The 21576-nt window shown below is 43.3% G+C and overlaps 1 protein-coding gene across 2 annotated transcripts in view; it reads left to right on the forward strand.

The window, feature by feature from the left end:
* Window positions 1-20236, forward strand: part of LOC109289561 (uncharacterized protein F13E9.13, mitochondrial-like) — a 60543-nt gene extending 40307 nt beyond the window's left edge. For both annotated transcript variants that reach the window (XM_019505638.1, XM_019505637.1), the window contains 3 exons: window positions 12213-12363; window positions 13977-14104; window positions 19361-20236. In XM_019505638.1, the coding sequence (XP_019361183.1) occupies window positions 12213-12363; window positions 13977-14104; window positions 19361-19551 (470 nt within the window). In that variant the 3' untranslated portion in view covers window positions 19552-20236. The remainder of the gene's footprint in view (window positions 1-12212; window positions 12364-13976; window positions 14105-19360) is intronic.
* The last annotated feature ends 1340 nt before the right edge of the window (window positions 20237-21576 follow it).

Consider the following 21576-nt stretch of genomic DNA (forward strand, 5'->3'; position numbering starts at 1 on the left):
CCATGTGATGGAGTTTTTCTTCATTTTTTTTTTTTAAGTTGGAACATACCATGGTTTCCCAAGCAAAAAAAACAATATGTGGTCATGCAAGTAAAGATAGCCCCAGAGTGCTTACACACAAAGGTTGTGTCCACACAAGTGCGGACGTTTGGTTCCCCGGGTACAAGAAGCAGCAGCACACCTTGTGCCACTGCTACTTGTTGCCACACACCCTCTGGCGCATGGCAGGTTACCTTGGGTGGGGTAAGGGAGGCTGGGGGCAGCAATTGTGCTGGCCACAACAGTCTTACCTGGGGTTTTGGGGGCCTCCCAGGGTTGCAACCATGCCACCACTGCAGCTGGAGTGTGGCTCCAACAGGCCAGGCTCCCAGTTTGGGCAACCCATGCTGGCACTGTGTGCGCCACCCTATTTTTTTTACCATGCAGGTTTTTTGACCCTGTGGTCTCCCAGGTGTGCAGCACTACGTACTAGGGTTGTGTGTACAGCACCATTCCGATTCGACTTCCGTTTCGACGATTAGACAGAACAGTGTTTTGTTTGGGGTTTCGTTTAGAAAGCACTGTTCCATTTAGTTTCATTGAAACTTTTACTGTTTCAACACTGTTTCAATGTTTCACCCATAGGCTCCAGCAGGCAGGAAAATTGGGGGCTCGCCCACACCCCTGGGAGGGCTGTGGGAGCTATGCCAGAGTCCTTCTGGGAGTCCAAGCCCCCAATCTGCCTGCCAGATCAGAGAAGCTGGGTGCTGCTGCCTGGGACCAGCAGTGGGAAGATTGGTACTGCCGCCGGTCCCAGGCTCCTGTCACCCGGCAGGCAGATCAGAGGCATGCATCCTCAGGAGGACTGCAGCACAGCCCCTGCAGCCCTTCCAGGGTGCCGGGGGGCGCCTGATCTGCCTGCCAGCTAACAGGAGCCAGGTGCTGCTGCCTGGAGCCAGCGGGGCCAGGGCAGATCAGCTCATGTGGGGACCTGCTGCCCCAATTCTGGTGCAGGGGAGGATCCCCACACAAGCTGATCTGCTCCAGCTCCGGTGTGGGGCCAGGGCAGATCAGCTCATGTGGAGACCCTACCCCCCCCCGGGATCAGGGCAGCAGGTCCCCACATGAGCTGATCTGCCCCGGCCTCGATGGCCCCAGGCAGCAGCACCCGGCTCCTGTCAGCCAGCAGGCAGATCAGGGGCCCTCCAGCACTCCCAGGAAGGCTATAGGGGCTGTGCCGGAGTCCTCCCGGGGATGCGTGCCCCCAATCTGCCTGCTGGGTGACAGGAGCCAGGTGCTGTCGCCTGAGGCCAGTGGCAGCACCGATCTTCCCAGTGCTGGGTGCGGGCTGCACCCAGCACTGGTCTGTCATCTAGCAGGCAGATCAGGAGCCCACACCCTTGGGAGGACTCCAGCACAGCCCTTTCATGGGTGTGGGCAAGCCACCGATCTGCCCGCCAGATGACAGGAGGTGAGTGTTACCAGCCGGGACCAGCACTGAAGCCAGTAAGCCTGGCTTTGAAACTTGAAACATTTTGAAACTTTCACTGTTTCAAACTCAAAATGCATCAAAACAGCGTTTCATTTCAAAGCTGGGTGAAATTACGCACAGCCCTACTACATACCGCACAGCACTCATCTGGACACAGCCAAAGGGGGCAAATTAAGGTTCTACCGTTCCACACTTTTGTGTGATTTGACTTTGACTTTGTAACTGTAGCATTCTTCTAATATATGCTTTTTAAAGGAAAATAAAGTAATGTCTATCCACAAACAATATAGACCTTCATGCTTGGAGGTAATTCAGTATTTAGTAGGTCTGCATTCATACTCTTGATTGGAAGTGATCTTTAAATCCAAATGCATGTTCATATTATTTAAATGCATCCTTTTAACTGTTAATTTTATTGTCCTCCTTGGAACATTGTCTCATCTTCATTCTTTCCTATTTTAGTGAAACTAAAATGCTTTTTCTAGAGAAGCAAAGGACTTCTGTATCTGAATTTGTTTGCTAGGGTTAGTTCTCAATTGGTTCATTATTAACAGGTGTACTGTGTGTTCCATAGTGGTATATAATTTCCTGTTTGTTGATCTTGATTTAATTAACTACATCTGTTTGAGTTTAAAACAGAATGATTCCTATAACCAGCTTTCAGGAACATTTATGGAGGAGATTAAAAAAATACAAATACTGCCTCTTTTTGGACATTAAATGGGACTAGATCTTATGTAGCACTCAAAAATGTTCACTACATGTTCACCATGTCAAAATCAGATCTTGTGCATAGCATTAATCTTTTCCCTAGTTACTCTTCTAGATTGACTATGCCCTGCTTTTCCAAATCTACCATTGTCTATGTTTGTACCATTATCTGCAAGATCCACATGTCAGTGTGCTATTTTGTTATTGTATTTGGGCGACTGATTAATAATGTGTGGTTCACCATCTGGCTGTAGTTTTATATAAGAATTTACAATAAATAAATAAAGGCAAACTAAACCGTCTTTTTAAAGGACATTGGTCATAGTGAAAAGGAGGGCAGGCTCTTAATAATCCAGGAGCATTCATAGTGTACATAGCTACTGTGCTAGTGAGACATTCTTCTCTGCTGTTTCTCTGCTTCTCATTTAATTTATTTTAGGGGTGCACTGATAGAGAATTTGGGTGCCAATACCAATAGCTGATTTTTTTAAGGAGGCATATTGGCCGATACAGATACGATTTCTGATGCAGTGTGGAGAGATGTGTGCAGCTGGTAAGTCTGTTGTGGTGGAAGAGAAGGGGCTTGAGGAGAACAGCTTAATGCCCCCCGTAGTGAGGGAGGGGCAGGCACTGCCCAGCCGGGGTGGGGCGTGGGACAGACCCGCAGCTCATCAGGGTGGTGTTGGGGGGGCAGCGGCTCCCGCCACCATGCACATCTCGAGAGGGCAGGAGCAGTGTATGCCCCCTGGATCTGCATGGAGCAGGTTGGGTGGGCTGCAGCTGTGGGCTAGGGCTGCCCCGGGCTCTTCTTGGCAGGGGCTGGGTTCAGGGCAGGTGGATACAGAGGGGGCTACAGTTGCCCCAAATTTTGCTATAGCTCTACTCCCAGCACTGCCGTCACATGCACCTGGCACAGCCCAGGCTCTTCCTGGGTCAACCCCCACTTCCCTCCACATGCCAGAAAGAGCCAGGGCTGTGCCAGGCAAGCAGCAACGGTGCTTGGGAGCGGGGCTATGGTGGAATTTGGGGTTGCTGCAGCCCCCTCCATAGGCCCTGCCAAGAAGAGCCCGGTGCAGCCCTGGCTCCAGCCTGGAGCTGCAGCTTGCCTGCCCCACACACACGTGCCCCCTCCCCATGCCTTCCTGTGGTGCGCACAGTGGCAGAAGCATCCCCTCCCCAAGAGCCGCGATTTCATTCCACACCTCGCCCCACCCCGGCTGTGCAGTGCCTACCTCTGCCCCCTCTCTCTCTCATAATGGGGGACATTGATTGGCTCCCCATTCCCCTTCCCTCCCCCTTCCCTTTCTACTACAACAGACTTACCAGCTGCATGCAGCTCTTTAAACTGCTGGGCTGTGCTCCTCACCAGCTACATGCTGAGCTGTGGCTGCTTGCGCACACAGGCATTTATCAGCCAAATGATCGGCCGCATCAGGCCAATTTCTAATACAGCCAATTTTCTTTATATCATTACTGATCCTATATTGGACCAATGTATCGATGCACCTCTAATTTATTTACTAATAAATATTAGAGATGCACCAATACATCGGTCTGATGTGGGATCAGTACTGATGTAAAGAAAATTGACTATATCAGAAATTGGCCTGATGTGGCCAATAATTTGGCCAATAAAGGCCTGTTCATGCGCGCAGCCACAGCACAGCACACAAGCAGCAAGGAGTAGAGCCTGGTAGTGTGGAGAGCTGCATGCAGAGGGTAAGTCTGTTGTGGTGAAAGGAGAGGGGGAGGGAAGGGGTGTGGAGGGAGGGCAGATCATCCTGGCAGCGCCTACCCCAGTCCATGCTACACTCCCTCCCTATCCATGGTGGGTGTTTGTCTGCAGCCCTACACCCCTTCCCTCCCCACTCCCTTTTCACCACAACAAACTTACCAGCTGCAGACAGCTGTATCAGAAATTAGATTGGTATCGGCTGATATGCCTCTGTAAAACTCAGCTATCAGTGTCAGCCCCCAAAATCTCTATCAGTGCACCCCTAATAAATATATTTAAAACTTTGTGAATAAGATGCACGTTCATATAACCATGTGTAATTATAACAGTGTTGACCTTCGTATCTTCTTTTAAATAGTGATTCCCTTACCATTATCAAGATGGTACCAGTAACTAGAAGAAATTAACCACTTGAGATATACCTAGTTGAATGCATTTCTTCTAAAGCATCCACTCCTGCTACTGTCAAACTGGATACTGGGCTAAATATACCATTGATCTCTGACCCAGTATAATACTACTTATGTTCTTACTTGGTTGTACTGAGCAAGATCTACCATTGGCTGGCACTCACTCATTTCCACATACAATTCCAGATCTTTAATTGGCTATGGCCTTCCTGTTTTAGGAATAGTGCCTTTCAATTCACCCTTTTTGAGTTGTGCCTCACAGGAGTTATGCATCTGATAGTGCCAATGATGAGATTGCAGCATGGGGAACGGTAGTTTCTCAGTGGTAGACCCCATCACTATAACCCCTTAGCAAAAGAAATCAGATTGACAACTGTTGGCCTTAGTCTTACAACACAAAACCAAAAACACCTTTCACAAAAGCCTTTCCCTAGTAACAGTCTGACATCTAATTGCCTGCCCTAAGGATAAAAAAGAGGAGGAAAGAGAGATCAAAATACCAACACATGAATTATGAAGGATTGAAAATTGAGGTCCCTTTGTGCAGTATTTGTGTCCCCTGTAATCTGTAAACATAGGGAAATAGACCTAGAAAGAACTTACTGGGTCACTGAGACTAGTCCCTTGTTGGTTTTTTAGTGTTAGTATTGAGTGTTATACACATTAGTGTTCTTTAAAACTGGAAAAGTAAATCCATTATTTTAGGCCACACTTGCAATACTCTGTGTTGCTGGGAAAGGGAAGTTTTTTGACCAGCCTAGCACATTTTTGTTTTTTCTATAATCCTTGATCATTTTAGGAGAAATTTAAAAAGGTTATGGTTGGCCTGATAAATGTTCATAACTATTTTTGCAAATATCTAATGAAGTGGTTTAAATATAACTGCTGCAATGATTATTGGTTTTTACAAAAAAAGGAGTCCATCCATCCCATGCAGACAGTGTAATTGTTTATTTAATTCCACAAGTGCTTCTTCTCGATCTAGTCATAAAGATGGTATCTTTGCTAGGCTACTTTGTCTAGAACTTCCTCCTCTTGTTTTCCAGTAAGATAACACTCTCTTTGTTCAATTGAAACAGCCAGAACCAGGAATGCACATTAACTTTTCAGCATCACCACAGTTACTGTTCAATTTGCCAAATGTTAAACTAAGCAGTAGTATTATTGTCTCATAGCTTTATGAGGCCAAAAATGAATTCATTAGGAGGACTGGTTATAGCTTCATAAAGCAGAAAGATAATGACTAGGTGCTTGATCCATGATACTGTTTTGTTTTTTTTTTAAATATTTATAATACAGTAAGCCTCAAAGACTGCCCCCATCAATAATGGGGCCCATTCATACCAATTGCTATGCTAATAGATGGAAAGACTAAGCTTCCTGATTTCAGTAGTTTAGTCTGTCAAACAGTAACAAATGAACATACAAGCAGCAGCTTTGAAATAAGTGGGGCTACTCCATAGTCTATAGATTGAGTCATAAAACTATGAAAAATTCCTTACAAAGCACAGAAAATCTTGTTACAAATCATTCATGCCAGGTTCACTTTGTGTACAAATCATCTTTTTTGATTTAAGCCACAGGAAACTGGTTCCAATACAAAAATCATTGTGAAATGTATTAGTTTCCACCAAATATCCTTGTCTAAATTCACCTGTAATGTTAATCCCTGAGGATAAAAAATTTAAAGCCATGTAAAGTAGGAGTCTAGTAACAGTTTTGTATGTAAATTATTTTTTTCTTTTAATTTGATGAACATGACAGGCACAGCAAATTGGTTCAATGGGATATGAAGACAACCTAAAACATTGATTAGGTCTAGATGTTCTTGTGACTCCAACTCTGCAATATGCTAGAACAAGTCAGTATTATGTAGGATAGATTGAGCCTTCTGTTGTTGCTCAGTCAAAATTATAATGTGCAGATAAATATTTTGTGGAATATGGTGGGGAGGGAGACTTAAGGTAAGTTTGTATCCAGTGTGATATCCAGTATATCCACAATATAGTGTTGTCTATAAGAAATAAACCCCATGAGATTTTCAAGATTGTCAACACGTTTTCTCCATAAAATATCAAATTAAATAATGCATGTACAGTAGAAGGTCATTTGGGTCTGGCTGATGTGGAGTGTCATTTCAGTGTGTCCTGATTTATATAGGCAAAATATAATCTATTGTAATTTGTCTGATTAAAAAAAAACAACAAAAAAACCAGTTTTGGATTATATTAATTCTTTTGCACATACCCTGGATAATTAGGTTTTCTGTGACTGAAGTACACCAAAAATGTTAGGTAGTGAAATCTACCATCAGTTTGGGACTACAAGGAAATATCGTCATCCAGACACCTTCATACTGGGCTATTACTACAGTTGGTACTGTAGACTTTTTATACCATTTGTCTTGGACAACAGAGCCATAATTTCTGTGTAATAATGGATCCTGTGTCTAAGTTTACCTGTAATGTTAAGCCCTGAGGATCAAAAACTTAAGGCCATGTAACGTGGAAATCTAATAGCAGAACTGTTGGCTCATATTCAGCTTCTTGTCCACTGTAACCCCAAATCATTTCTACAGAGCTGCTGCATAGCCAGTCATTCCCCAGCCTGTACTGGTACATGGGATTTTTCTATCTTAAATGCAGGACTTTGCACTTCTCCTGATTGAACATCATGAGATTTCTTTTGTTTCAATCCTCCAATTTGTCAAGTCTCTCTGAATCCTAGCCCTCCCTCCAGCATATCTACTACTCCCACCAGTTTAGTATCATCCTTATTGGCTGAAGGTGCACTCCATCCCAACTTCCAGATTGTTGATGAAGCCAGTGAACAAAACCAGTCCCAGGACTAACCCCTGGGGTACTGCACTTGACACCAGCTGCCAACTAGACATTGAGCCATTGATTATTACCCTTTGAACCTAACGATTTAGCCAGTCCATTCTTTTAAGCCATACTTCCTTAGCTCACTAATGAGAATGCCATGGGAGACCATATCAAAAGCCTTGCTAAAGTAAAGGTATATCACATCCACTGCTCTTCCTGCATCCACAGATCCAGTCATCTCATCACAGAAAGCAATTAGGTTTCACTTGCCCTTGGTCAATCCATGCTGATTGTTCCTAATTACCACCTTCTCCTCTGCGTGCTTAGAAATGGATTCCTTGACAACCATGACTCCATGACTTTTTTTTCCAGGGATTGAGGTGAGTCTGACTGGCCTGTAGTTCCCTGAATCTTCCTCCTTCCTTTACTTAGGGAAGAAATATAGGCACTATATTTGTCCCTTTCCAGTCATCTGAGACCTCTCCCGATTTGCCACAAGTCTTCAAAGATAATGGCCAGCAGCTCTGCAGTCACATCAGGCAATTCCCTCAGCACCCTCAGGTGCATTGTGTCCAGCTCCGTGGACTTTTACATGTCCAACTTCTCTAAATAGTCTCTGATCTGTTCTTTTGCCACTGCCAGCTGCTCAGTTTCCTATATTGTTAATGGGAAATTGCATTCATAATGCCCACTGGGGCTGTGCGAAGCATCGGTCCCTGATTTGATTCGGCCTGATTCAGTGGCCAAATCTCCCAATTGAATCAGAGGACCCTTTAATCTCTCTGAATTGATTCCATTAGAGGGTTTGGATTCGATGATTCAGATATAGACATAGCTTTAAATGTTTTTTCTACATACCTAAAGGTACCAGGCGGCTCATGAATGCTGAGGTGGTGGGGCAGATGGAGCATCCCACAGGAGAGTGGGGGACTCCCCAGCATGCTCAGCCGCAGACCCAGAAGTGGACTAGAAGCACTTCTGGTCCACTTCCAGGTCCACCCGGGAGTGTGCAGGGACCCCCCCCACACTCCTATAGGACACTCCATCCGCCCCAGCATCGCAGCATTCATGAGCTGCACCTGATACCTCGAGGTATGTAGAAAAAACATTTAAAGCTGTATCTATGGCCTAATCACTGATTCTCTGAATTGGCATCAAATCTTCAGATTTGGATTCGGCCGAATAGAATCAGGGAGAGTGATCCAAATCAACGAATCTAATCACTGTCCCTAATTCAGGCTGAATCCGAATTGAATACAGCCCATTTCGCACACCCCTAATGCCCACATACTAGGATGCAGATGGGTTGTTCCTGTTCTGAGGTTGAAAATTTAATTATATCAGTATTTTTAGGAATTGTTTAAAAAAAGAAATTAAACCCTCAATAATTAAAATTTTTAGGTACAGATTTCATGTAGCAGTGGCAAGTCTCATCATTAAAAGTGAATTAATCTGTTTTATTTAACTATGAAATTTATTGGAAACTTGAAAGGTTTAAATATAACTCCTAGGTTTTATTCTGAAGTACAAAAGGAGTTCTGTCCACATGCATACTTACACAAATGCTTCAACTTCTGCACCATTTAAGTGACTTTGGCTACTGCGGAAGCCACTTAGGTACTGTCATCAGTATAGTTAAAGCCACTTAAGCAGTATCATTAAAGCCGCTTCACTGGTGTCACTAAGCCTTCTTAAATGGTGTTGCTAGTGTCACTAAACTGACATAAGCAGTGTCACTAAAGCCACTCAAGCAGAATCACTAGAGCTGCTAAAGCCACTTAAGTACTGTTGCTGATGTAACAGAGCCACTTATGTGGGTGTAGCTCAACTAGTAACAACCTGCACCTTTTCTCCAGGTCTGTACCTCATTTTCTGAAAACACACATTTTGCCTCTGAATCTTGAGGATATTCTCCATTTTTTTCAAGTCATTGCAAGGCAGCCCATATTTGAGTTGGAGTCCATCCATGATATTCCTTGTTAGGACAATTGCTGTTAATAATCACAATGCCCTCCTTCTTCCCATATGGTGCATGAGTCTCTGCCTCTACAACATCACACTTTTAAAATAAAGCAAACTGAAATTTGGCTCTTGAAATGAACAGCAAGTTATAGTCTGGCATATGGACTTTAAAAGCCATATTTCTGTTTGTGTTTGAGAAGTGTGATTATGTGACTTAGATTACTCAAGTAGTTCTGCATTACAGTGAATTGCATCCTGGAGACAGTGGTTATACCTCTGGATGTTTCTTTGGTATAGTTTCAAATATAATCAAATTTGCAGATGGCTCCAAAATTGGAGGAGCAGCAAACCCACAGGAGTCTGGAACCAAACTACAAAAATACATGGAGGAAATAGAGCACTGGATGTTGCAGGTGGTGAAAGGAATATTGTATACATAAATGTCAACTTTTTAAATACAGAGAGGGGAGATAAGCACCACAGATAGAAAAGAGATGCAGGTACAGTAATGCATCTATATCCCTTAAATTAAAGGCATTAACTTTCAACTTATTCCCTTAATAGTATATAGGTATTACTACTTTTTGCTGTAATTAAATTACTACTATTTGCTAAAATCGTAAGTTCTGTTTGATGTAGCTCAGGTGTATACAGGCAGTCCTCGACTTCCAACTTTTCGAGTTGCGATGAACATCACTTATGACATTTATAAATTGACACCCTGTTTTGATGTTCCAGTGTGGGTTTCGTCTTTATGATGGTCGGTATTGTGTGCATCTGGTACATTGCGGAAGAGGTGGGGGGGTGCAGATCAACACCCCCCACCCTGAGGGAGAGGCTGGGACCAGGACTGGAGCAAGTGCTGCCCGGCTGGGGCCAGGTGGGCTTAGGGAGCAGGGGGCGGTGGCTTCCGCCTCTGTGCACTGCTTATCTGGTGGCTTGACTGGCGGTTACTGCCGCTGGTTTGGGAGGGCATGGGGGGGCATGTGCCGCTGGATCTGTGCGGGGTGGCGTGGGATGAGAAGGTCTGGGGCTGCACCAGGCTACACTCTGGGTGGTCGGTGGGGGCTACGACAGATATTCAGGTGGCTGCACCCCCTCCATAGCCTGTGCTATGCTGCCCACCCCACCCTGATCCAGGGGCAGATGCCCCCCCCATGCCCTCCCGCCACATGCCCAGCTGGGGCAGGACAGGCACAGGGGAGAGCCTCTGCCCTGCCTCCAAACAAGCAGCACACAGAGGTGGGAGCCACCCCCTGGACAAGCTGTGGCTTTGAGGGCACGGGGGGGGGGCGGGTCATGTGCCTCCAGAGTGAAGCCCAGTGCACGCCCTACCCTGCACAGATCCGGGGGCACACATCCCCATCATGCCCACCCAGACCAGCAGCAGGAGCAGCGGTGGGAACCACCAGTCAAACCACCAAATGAGTAGCACGCAGTGGTGGATGCCACTGCCTCTGTCCAGCCCCAGGACTGGGCAGCACTTGTCCCAGCCCCTTCCCTCCCTTACCACAGGGAGTGGAGAGGAGTTGATCTGCCCCCACCCAGTGCCTTCCCTTCCCTCCCCCCTCCCTTTTCATTGCTTTCCAGCTGCTTGCAGTATCAACTGTCGTAAAAGAACCAATCCCCCATTTGTAATGCTGTTCCTATGAGAAAATTGGTTCTGACTTATGGCGTTTCAACTTAAGACATGGTTTTCAGGAACCAATTGTGTCGGAAGTCAGAGGACTGCCTGTACTAAGTTTGGTATACCAGAAGGGGAAATCCTCAAGGCAAGCCCTGGAAGGAGTTCCTGTCAACCTTTTTCCTGATTTACCCAGTGGTGTTATAAATTCTTAGAGGAACTGATGTGTTAATTGACTTATTTTTATTGGTGCCAATCCTTCACTCAAGCAAAGCTCTCTTGTGATTTAATAGCACTTTGGACCAATACGGGATTATAAACCAAATAATTGGTTTTGCTTACTTAAAATACAATGATAAGATAACATTGATTTTTTGTAGCTTTTGAACAGAGAGATTTAGCTACAAGGAAGAGCAACTCCACCATCCAGTTGAGGGACTTTTCCCAGTGGTAGCCAGGGGAAGTACAGTGTGTGCAGAGGCAAAAGGCCTCTTTGTAGTGGATAGCAGGGCGAGTTCAGCTTGTGCTATTTTTAAAGTGTGTCCTATGCCCAGAACCCCTAATGTTGGGGTTCATTGGTAATAAATAAATTAACAATATATGAGCAATTTAAGGGAGAGAAGACTTTGGCCTGCCAAATCGATATACGGCTTTTCTGTTCCTCACAGCACTGAGGACCAGGAGACAGGTTCTGTGATGACTCAGGGTATTGCTATATGGATATGGTAGGTAACTCCACCAAAACCTAAGTCAGTGATTCTCAACCAGGTGCAACAAGATCGTATTAAGGGCGATGCCCAATAGTAGCACTGTTAGGTGTGCAAACACCTACATGTTTTGATTCACAAGATAAACCCAGAGATTTTATAATAGGAATCCGTAAGTGTTAAGAACATTCTGGCCTGTTGTGGTCTTTCTGTGTTCTTTGCAACAGAAGATTTGCAGTATTATTTTTCTGGAATCAAAAAAATAAGCAAAAACTATGAGCTGGCATTTTCTGAGGGGTGCCTCAGGTCTAAAAAGGTTGAGAACCACTGACTTAAGCTGATAGCACCCAAATACATCACTAGCAATTCAGTGGCCTTTGTGAAATAATTTGCTGGTCTTAATCTGATTCATATCCAAGAAGACCATCCTCACTCTTAGGAGCAGGGAATGAATGGATGTGGAAACCAAGCTGTCCAGTCTCACAACAGCCGGTCCTTCCCGTCCAGGGAAGGAAGTTTCATTGCCCCTAACCCTAGTTACACTCTGTGGCATTGTTATGGGTAATGCAGAGCTACTGTCCCCTGATCTGTCACTGTAGCACCTCTGGAAAACATTAGTCTCATTAAAATAAAGATAAATTATATTGAGATACAATGTCCCTCAACATATGCACATAATCAATGGTAGCTAACAGAATAAAATATGTTTTTAAAGTTGCTTGTTTTACTGTTCCGTTTTATCTCAAGTTTACATTTTTTTCCACTAGGTCTCGATTTTATCCGAGCTGAAGGGTTTGTTTTTTCTCATGTTGCTGATGAGGGGATAATAAATGCCTGTGCAGGTGACCTGCTAAGATACAGAAAACAAATTGGAGCAGAGCACATTCAGATTTTTGCAGATATTAAAAAAAAACACAGGTAAACACTGTTAACATAGATGTTAATATAGAAATGATATGATATGCATTCTAATTTTTACAATACTGAATATTGACAAGATTATTATCAGGGAACTTGATTGCTCAAACAAGGTCTTGCAATACTATTGAGGAAAATGGTTACACATGTGCACCTGTAAACTGCCATTTTCTGCATCTGTGGAATTTGCAGTTGTTTAACCTTCAGAATCTATAACTACAGACAGTAAATGTCTTGCATCTGGCATCGGGTAATGCTTTATATCATTTGGATGCATCTTCTCGCTAGGTTTACAAATAAAGAAATTGTTTCAGGAAGCTAAGCATCTGAAATAGCTGTTTTAAGCAGCATGAGAGGGCTGTTGCATGCAAAGCATCCTTATCATGAGGTTTTTGCCACACTTACTGGATTTTTTAATATATTTCTTTCCTTATGTTTATACAATTCAGAGGAATGGTGCACGTGAATGTGGGGTGTTTCTAATAACCAGACAGAAAGATCTTATGACAGCTATGTGAATTCAGCTTTGTTTGACTGACATTCCATCATAATTTTCACGTTGTCTTTTCAGTTATTAGATGTTTCTTTAAGACTTTTTCAGAATAAGAAAGAATCCAAAATCTGTGTACTGCATCGGTAATATTTCAAGAAAGGTTTGTTTTGGGAAAAAAAAATGGAAAAAAGCAGGTCTTTGTCAGGTTACATGCCAGATTAAAAAATATATTTAACATTTTAAAGTATAATAGATGTAATCTGATCCTGTCAACAAAGGCTTCTTAAGAGCATTTTAAATAATTTTACTTCATATTTTAAGCAGATATGCAGCGGCATTGTTTTCTTCCCTGGGAGTCCCAGAATGTGGTGCTTGTAACATGGAAGCCCATCATTTGTCTTGGAAAAATGATCTATTGATGTTTAGGTTATTTAGTAGGGTTGTGGCAAGTCAATATACATCACTTCCCAATGTGGGAGGAAGCATGGTCCTCTCCTTCCATTCCCAGGCTTGACTGACGCAGGAAGAAAGAGACTAGTCCCGGGACTCGTTATTTGGGGTTAATGCTCCAAACTGTCAGACAAGTGGTATTGACTGTCTTGCAATTCCTGTAACTGATACTAATATAGAAAAGATAGAGGAAGAATTTAAAACTGTTTATAGCTGAAGTTGCTGTAGATACTAATTTCAGACAAAAAGCTTCACCCATACATCTGCCACTGCTTAAAAGGTGAATTGTACATGTCTGGGATGTATGAAATTACTGCTATATGAATAGGATAGCTGCTTCTTTTTCTCCTTCAAAGACCAATATCCTGGATACAAAGATAGTTAATGACTGTTTCCTGGACTTTATGAAATGAGGTGAGGATTTAAATCTACTGCTTCCTAGGTGATAGAGATCAGATCTGTGGAGAAGCTGAGCATCCACAAATGAAGCAGGACACTTACCCTTACTCTTTAAAAAAAAAAAAAGAAGTCAATCTTCAATTGTTCTGACTACAGGGAAGTGAAGTACAATGAAGAGTTATGAGAAAAGCAGGCTAAGTATTATACAGGATGGATTGTAAGTTTTATATTAGCTGAAAATAACTGCTGGTTGTGTTCCTGGTGTTTACAGTGCTCACGCTCTGACAGCAGATGTCAGTGTATCTGAGACTGCCAAGGCTGCTGAGCTCTTCCTTGCTGATGGGATTGTATTGACTGGAACAGCCACTGGAATGCCGGCAGATCCGGAAGAACTGAAAGGTGAGAGCTGTCACAGGAAGGTCGGACAACAGCCAGTGCATTGGCTTCTGGATTAAGAGGGAGAGAAATCTATATATTTACTAACTGCTCTTATAAAAAGAGAAGCTTCTTGGCACTTAGAATCTGATTTAGTTTAGCAGAAGCTAGTGGGCAGCACCAACAGTGCTGGCAGGCACTGTTCATGTAGCAGACAATGTTTGGCTTCCCTGTAGCATCCAGCTGGTCCAGTTCTAAGTCCAGTTCTGGTCCAGTTCCTAAGGTGTCCTGGACAAGGAGTGAGAGACTCAAGTCTCTTGCACAGCAGTGTTTCATCTTCTGCTAGGACACAAAGGAGCAGGCATTAAGGGATTAGCATTTTAGCTTTTTAGGCACCTTTTACATCTTCAGTTCAAACAGCTCAGGTTGGAAGTGACTGTATCTGATGCCTGTTTGGTTGTCTGTGTGAAATAAGATAGGTAGTCTCGATCCAGTAATCAGGGGACAAGTGGCCACGCCACAGAAATCACCAGCTGGTAGTAATTTGCACCTTTGCAGGCATTGTTCACAGAAGGGGCATGAAGATTAATTTACTTTCCTACACACAGGGGATTGGTTAAGTCAAAGTGGAACTGCACATTGCTTCTCTCCTTGCTGAACCTGTCCTGTAGATAAAGAAAGGAGTTAAATCTTTGATCTGCACCTTTTACAAGCACTAGACTTAATAAAGGGAAACAGTCATTTGAATTAAAGAGCCAACATGTTACAGTGAAGCATTACCATAAATATAGTGGTGTGTACGGTACAGTGATTACTGCATATAAAAAAGCTGTTGAAGAAGAGGAGCAGAGCAAGTTATTGGTGCAATGGTGCTTCTTTTTTTTTTTTTTTACACTGCTTTTTGCCATTGTTTAAGCTTAGGAGCTTTTGGTCTTTATTTTATGTAACTTCTGCATGCCACAGTTCAAAAACTTTCATTATGCTTTGCAACTGCACACTTATTTCGTCCAATTTTTATTATAGACATGTATGCAGATGCAATATCACAAGAAAGAGCACAGTGCCCTCTAGTTACAGTTTATCAAAGATTATTGTAAAGCATAAATTCTGTAAGCTGTGAGGCCTCATTGAATATGTAGTCACAAAATGAACTACTTTTCTCTCTGTATCAAAAAAACACAATAGTGGGAGGAGAGTTGGCTTAAGAGTTTTATGCCATGTTTTGAATTTAGGAAAAAAGAACAAAAATAAAGGTGGGTGTTCAATGTTACCACAGAAGTATTATGCAGTAGTGAATCTATCAGTGCTGCTGGCATTTTCTAGGCAATAGAATAGTGGATTTCTCATTAAATAAAACCAACATGTTAAACATTTTAATGTAATCAGCACTGGACCTCGGTATGTGAAAGGTTTTTAAATATTTAAAAAGTATCTCTTTTTTATACCATGCTGTAACAGGACCAGAGCATCAGGAGCCTCCAGTAAAAGGCTACCTTGCCTGTAGCCTTGCACATGCCTCACTGGTGAAACAATCAGATGGTTCAGTGGGCCCTCTCTGGTCCTGTCCCCATCTTTCTCTGGGCCCTGGCCCCTGCTCCCAGCCCCTGCTGGGCTGTGCGCCCCTGGCCCTGGCTCAGCCCTTGTGGACTGCTGTACTGTCACTTGCCCTCCCCTCCTTTCGCCTTCCCCTCCTGGCAAGTTCAAGCTGTACACATCTTGCTGGTACTACAGGGACCTCCTGACCTCCCCTGCAGTCCCAAATCCAGTCCGCTAATTAAACTCAAACCAAAAACATATGCACACCAGCTGTAACTCAGTTCTCTTAAGCCTACTGGCTACCTAAAGAAATGGCCCTCCAATACTGATTCTTATCCCCTGCCAGCCCTCAGCTCTTTACTTGGGGCTCACAGGCATGGCTGGATCTCACTTGGACTCTCATCAGAGCTGCCTTACTGCAGAGCTCCTTCCTCTTTGGCCTCCAGGGCCAGACTGACTGCTCTGGCTCTGGCTCTGGCTTATATGCCAGCAGAGCACTGTCCGCTTCTGGTCAGGTGACTCCCTGGGCAGTCTGGTGGTTTTCTCTAATGACCTTGGCTTACTGGCCTTCAAGGTAGCCTACAGCAGCAGACTAGCAGTTGTAGCATTGCCTTGTTTCCCACCCAAGACTGTCTTGTACTACTGCCAGGAATCTGCTAGCTCTGCAGTATGTTTCTTGCTGCTCACACAGGTTACCCTACTAATGTACTATTGCTGTGTCACTAACAAGTCCCATTCCTGGGCTCTGGCTGCCTATCTCTTTACAGCTAGGCCTCTTTTTGTCAGTCTGGGCTCTGTTAGCCCCTATTTTTCCTTTAAGTAACAGGACTCCTAGACTACCTGTTAAACTGCTTAATTTGGAAACCCAGCTTGGAGCAAAATTCAGTGCTTAGGGCAGTAGGAATATAGTGTGTCCCCATCCTGGCACTTTGTCTTTTCCTGAATAGGCTAGATAATTGTAGTAGGGATAACTGAAAAAAAACCTAAAGAATCTGTTGCTACAAACAGGACATTACTGGGATGTTAAATTGGTTTGGAAAGGGCTATTCATGTTATTTATCTAATGTGTCTAATTTCAGGGCATGATTTTGCTTAAAATTTTCTTCCACAAAGACCTTGTAGGATGGTCATATAATTTTTTTTGTTTATATCATGCAATAAATAGTGCTGGTTCATATAGATGAAAAGAATACTAACACCTCTGACCTAAAGAGTGCTTCAGTAGCAGTAGCACTCCATCAATAGCCCTTCTCCTAGTGAAAGTGGCAGTAAATAATTAGTCTTCTCTGTAGTGTCATTAGCACGTTAAACCTCTTATGAAACTTTAAAATCAAAGCACCTTTGCTAGAGGAGCCTCATGTTTCACATTAGGTGATTTCCCTGAAGCATTAACTACCTATGCCAGCTTGTTATCACCAAGTAAAGCAATTTTATAAGTTTTTAAAGGTCAGAAATAATGCCTTACTTGGTGTTCTCTAAGGAAGCAAGTGAAGCAACTTGTCCTGTAAGCGTGACTTCTCTGAGGTCCAGTTTGAAGCTAATGGATGATGGCGGTGCTCAGCAACTCCTAGACTTGTATATTTGCCGTAGCTAATAATGACTCACGCTTTTCAGGAAGCCCTGTTAACCGGCTCTCGTTTATCGATCAAACAAAACATTGCCAAAGTATTTCTTTAATTAAAAAAATATTAATATGCCTTCACTAAACCTTTTGTCAGTCTCTGTATCAAAACACCCAGTATGCTTATGCCTCACAACCAGCGCAGTCATTGCAGTAAATCTGTATGATGTTTATTCGGGTCCAGAGAGAGGGGCTTGCATAAGGTTGAGAGTGGTTGATCAGTGCTCCATGAGCCTTGTGCAAGTTGCCTACTTGAGCAGATTGTTCCACCTATTAACCAACTGAAACCCTAAATGACTAAACAACATGTGTTTTCTCTAGATAAAATAATGTTCTGCTTTCATATCCCACTGCCCTTTTTCTTATCGAAAGGAATCTTCCCAACAGTGGCCTTTGACTTCCAAGTAAACCACATGGAGTTCTTAAAATAGTCCCTATGGGCTCTATTTACTTTCTCTCAGTTCTGCCCCAAAATTACATCATTGAATAGAGAGCCTACTCATTTTTCCTATTACTGGGAATAAGACCTTTTTGCTGCCTCTTCACTGAAGGCCTTACCTTAGTTGCTAGTTTAGAATAAATTCAGCAAAGGGACCTGGCAGAGAGATATACCAGTCCACCCACTGTTATCCTGACTTAAACTAGGGGTGCACTTATAGAGATTTTTAGGGCCAATGCCAATAGCTGATTTTTAAGGAGACATATTGATGCTGATCTGATTTCTAATACGCAGCCTTTCAGCTTGAAGAGCTTTATCCAGCTGGTAAGTCTGGTATGGTGGAAGGGGGAGAGAATGGGCGTGGAGGGGGCAAATCAAGGCCCCTGCAGTGAGGGAGGGAATGGGGCAGGGGCAGGACTCCCCCTCCCCCGACAAGCCATGCCTGCCCCAACCCCGCACCCTCCCTCACCCATAGGGGCCTTGATCTGCCCTCCCCCTGCCATCCCTTACTAGCTGCACACAGCTTTTCACGCTGCTGGCCTGTAATCCTCACTGCCTACGTGCTGTGCTGCAGCTGCTTGCACACACGGGCATTTATCGGAAAAATTATTGGCTGCATTGAGCCTATTTCTGATACAGAAAATTTTCTTTATATTAGTGCCGATTTGATATCGGACCAGTGTATCAGTGCACCTCTAATTTAAACTGATGACTAAAAAATTGTAATGAACATGGCACTATTGAATACTTCTGCCAATTCAATAATCTCACCACACACACAAAAAACCATGATCTCAGCTGATCTAATAAATGAAAATAAAAGTGGCATCTTATTCTTGTTGCTGTTACATTTTAATTACTTTATAGGAAGATTTGTTCTTATTCTGTTCGTTTTGGGGTTGAGAGAGAAATTGAGATCACTGTTAAGAATTTCAGTTGATACAAAGGAACTCCTTCCATAATCTAGTTCCAAAATTTATTCTTAACTTGGGTCATAGGTGCTACTGCAATACAAGCAATAAAGACTGCCTCTTTCAGTGTGCGTCTGCTGCACCTGGCACAGTCAGGCTGGTAGGTGCTATATTAGTATTCATAAAAAGTGCCCACGATGTAGTAGAATCATAGTTCTGCTCTTTGGAAGTTCTCTGAATGTGGCATCTGTGGGCCATGTGGTTTGTAAGGATGGGTTAAAAGTACACCAGTGAAGGAGCGCAGGAAGGCGATTTTACTCTCCCTCGCCCGTTCCCCCGAGCCCCCAAACCTTCCTCCCCTTGGAAGGTGGGGGAAATATGGGAGCAGTGATTATTATTAAATGGCTCCATTTCAGCTTTTGTCACTTCCAGAGCACTGAAGCTATGCTGTGGTATGTGGGCAGTGATTGTTTAATATGATCCCAGCTCGCTCACTCTCTCTTTTTTATGAACAGTGCTATGCGAAATAAGTGGCATTTTGATAGTGGTTGTTCCAGGGGTACAGGTGACTTCTACAGACAGGCATGTTCATTTGTTAACAAAGAAAATAAGAGGATAATATTCCTGGCACTTCCATAAAGTATCAAAGTGGGTATGTTGCAACAGATTAATTTTGTCTTGATACAACTTTAAGGGTTGGAGGGAGGCTTAGTGATTGTAGACTGGGTTAACCCTAACATTGCATTTATATTTATGATTTCTCTTCATTTTAGAGGTTGAACAAGCTGTGAAGATTCCAGTGTTGATTGGGTCTGGAGTCACTCTGGAGAATGTGAGGAATTACCTGGATGCAAATGCCTTAATTATTGGTTCGTATTTCAAGAAAGCTGGTTACTGGGCAAATACTGTTGATCCTGACAGAGTAAAACAATTTATGGATCACATAAGAAAACTGAGAGAATGAATTTTTCAGCAAATAACATTGCATGTGTACATGTGGAATATGATATACCATGGACGACTAACACATTCCATGTGCACGTGAAATGGATAATATAATGTTAAATTTAAAAAAGCCTGTAATCTACTTGGCTGGTCAGTAAGCCAGGTGGGACTTTAAAATAAATGGGTGGTCTGGAATTTATTTACAGAAGGCATATTTCTTTATCCCTCAATTCCATGTGTCAATACAAGGCTAAAACAGAGGTTTGAATATGTTCTTAACTGCAACGTAAGAACTTAGCTCAAGAATCAACTTTAATGTTGATCGTAGGATGAAATGAGATTTTTTTTTTCATGTATAGAATATGATAGCTGGAATCCCATGATTATATACATGGGACACCCTAAGATTACAGCCAACAGCACTGTAAATTGCATGAGAAATTATCTGTTTCCCCATCTATAAAATGGCAGTGATACTGCATACCTCACAGGAGTAAGATATACCATGTAAATGTTTGTAAAGCATTGTCATGTCTTCACATCAAAAGCTTTGTAAAATTCTATAACGTCATACATTTTTAGGAGAACAATGTATTTCTCAAAATACAGTAGAATTCTGTGCCATAATTAAGAGGTTCAAGATTTAGGGAAATTGATTTACTCACAATATTTGCTGAAGAATAAAATGAAAATATTTAATTGCATTTCCTGTAGAATTGCCTCTTTTTTTTTAAATTTGTCTACATTTTCACAAGAGTTTCCGCCCCCAGGAATACGTATTGGTATTTTTCAACCATCTGATATAGTCCTTTACCTCTCCGGGCTTGTGTTTAGGCACAATATTGTAAATTGGCGACACTATTCCTAAATTGTGTATGTGAAATTACTACATTTGCTCAAATATCTGACAACTCTGAATATAAGATGACCCTTAGTAATTAGGTTCTATATATGGAAAATCTATAAATCTGTTGTAATTTTCTAGGTATAAAATCTAAGTATTGGAAGTTTGTCTTGAACTTGTCACCCCACTACTGCTACAGCAGGGAAAGCCATGGCCGAGGCAGGGTGGCAGGTCCCCACTTCTTCCCCTTGCAACCTTCCTGCCACCTGCACCATCCCACCTCCAGCTCCCCACAGCCTATGCCCTTCCCCACACTTCCCTCAGTCTCCATCTCATCATCTCACTCCAAACCAAAGCTGCATCTTGTAGAAGCAAAAAAAGTCATCCCTATGAAGTTTGGTTTTGTTAACACAAAACTAGTCCCAAAATAACACACCATGAAACTCCATCTCAGCCTTTTCCAGGGTCTCTTACTTAGGTTTGCTGTGAGCCTTAGAAAGTACAGACTTTGCAGACCCATGTGACTAGGACAGCACTTTACTGCTGGATGTACATACTCATCTTGGAGGGAATTTCACATCATGGAAAGAGAGTGTTCTAGGTATTTCTGTCTGCAGAATTTTGACTGCTTCCCTTAAGAAGTGATGCAGCTTGCTGGCCAGTCTCCTGCAGACCCTGTTTTACAGGGAAGGGCAGGCAATGACTTGGGGATAGTAGTTTCATAGTTTCTAGGGTCGGAAGGGACCTGAGTAGATCATCTAGTCCGACCCCCTGCCATGGCAGGAAAGAGTACTGGGGTCAAACCACCCCAGCAAGGTGTTCATCCAGCCTCCTCTTAAAAACCCCCAGAGTAGGAGCCTGCACCACCTCTCTTGGAAGTTGGTTCCAGACCCTAGCCACCCTGACCGTGAAATAGCGCCTCCTGATGTCTAACCTAAACCTACCCTCTGCCAGCTTGTGACTGTTATTTGTGGTCATTCCTGGCAGTGCTCGGGGGAACAGTGACTCCCCCAATGCCTGCTGATCCCCCCTGACTAGTTTATAACAGGCCACAAGATCCCTCCTCAGTCTTTTCTTTTGGAGGCTGAACAGGTTCAGGTCCCATAGCCTCTCCTCATAGGGCCTGCCCTGCTGTCCCCTGATCATGCAAGTTGCCCTCCTCTGGACCCTCTCGATGCTGTCCACATCCCTCTTGAAGTA

Source organism: Gavialis gangeticus, unplaced genomic scaffold (genome assembly GCF_001723915.1).
Source record: "Gavialis gangeticus isolate Ggan-Ray unplaced genomic scaffold, GavGan_comp1, whole genome shotgun sequence".
NCBI lineage: Eukaryota > Metazoa > Chordata > Crocodylia > Gavialidae > Gavialis > Gavialis gangeticus.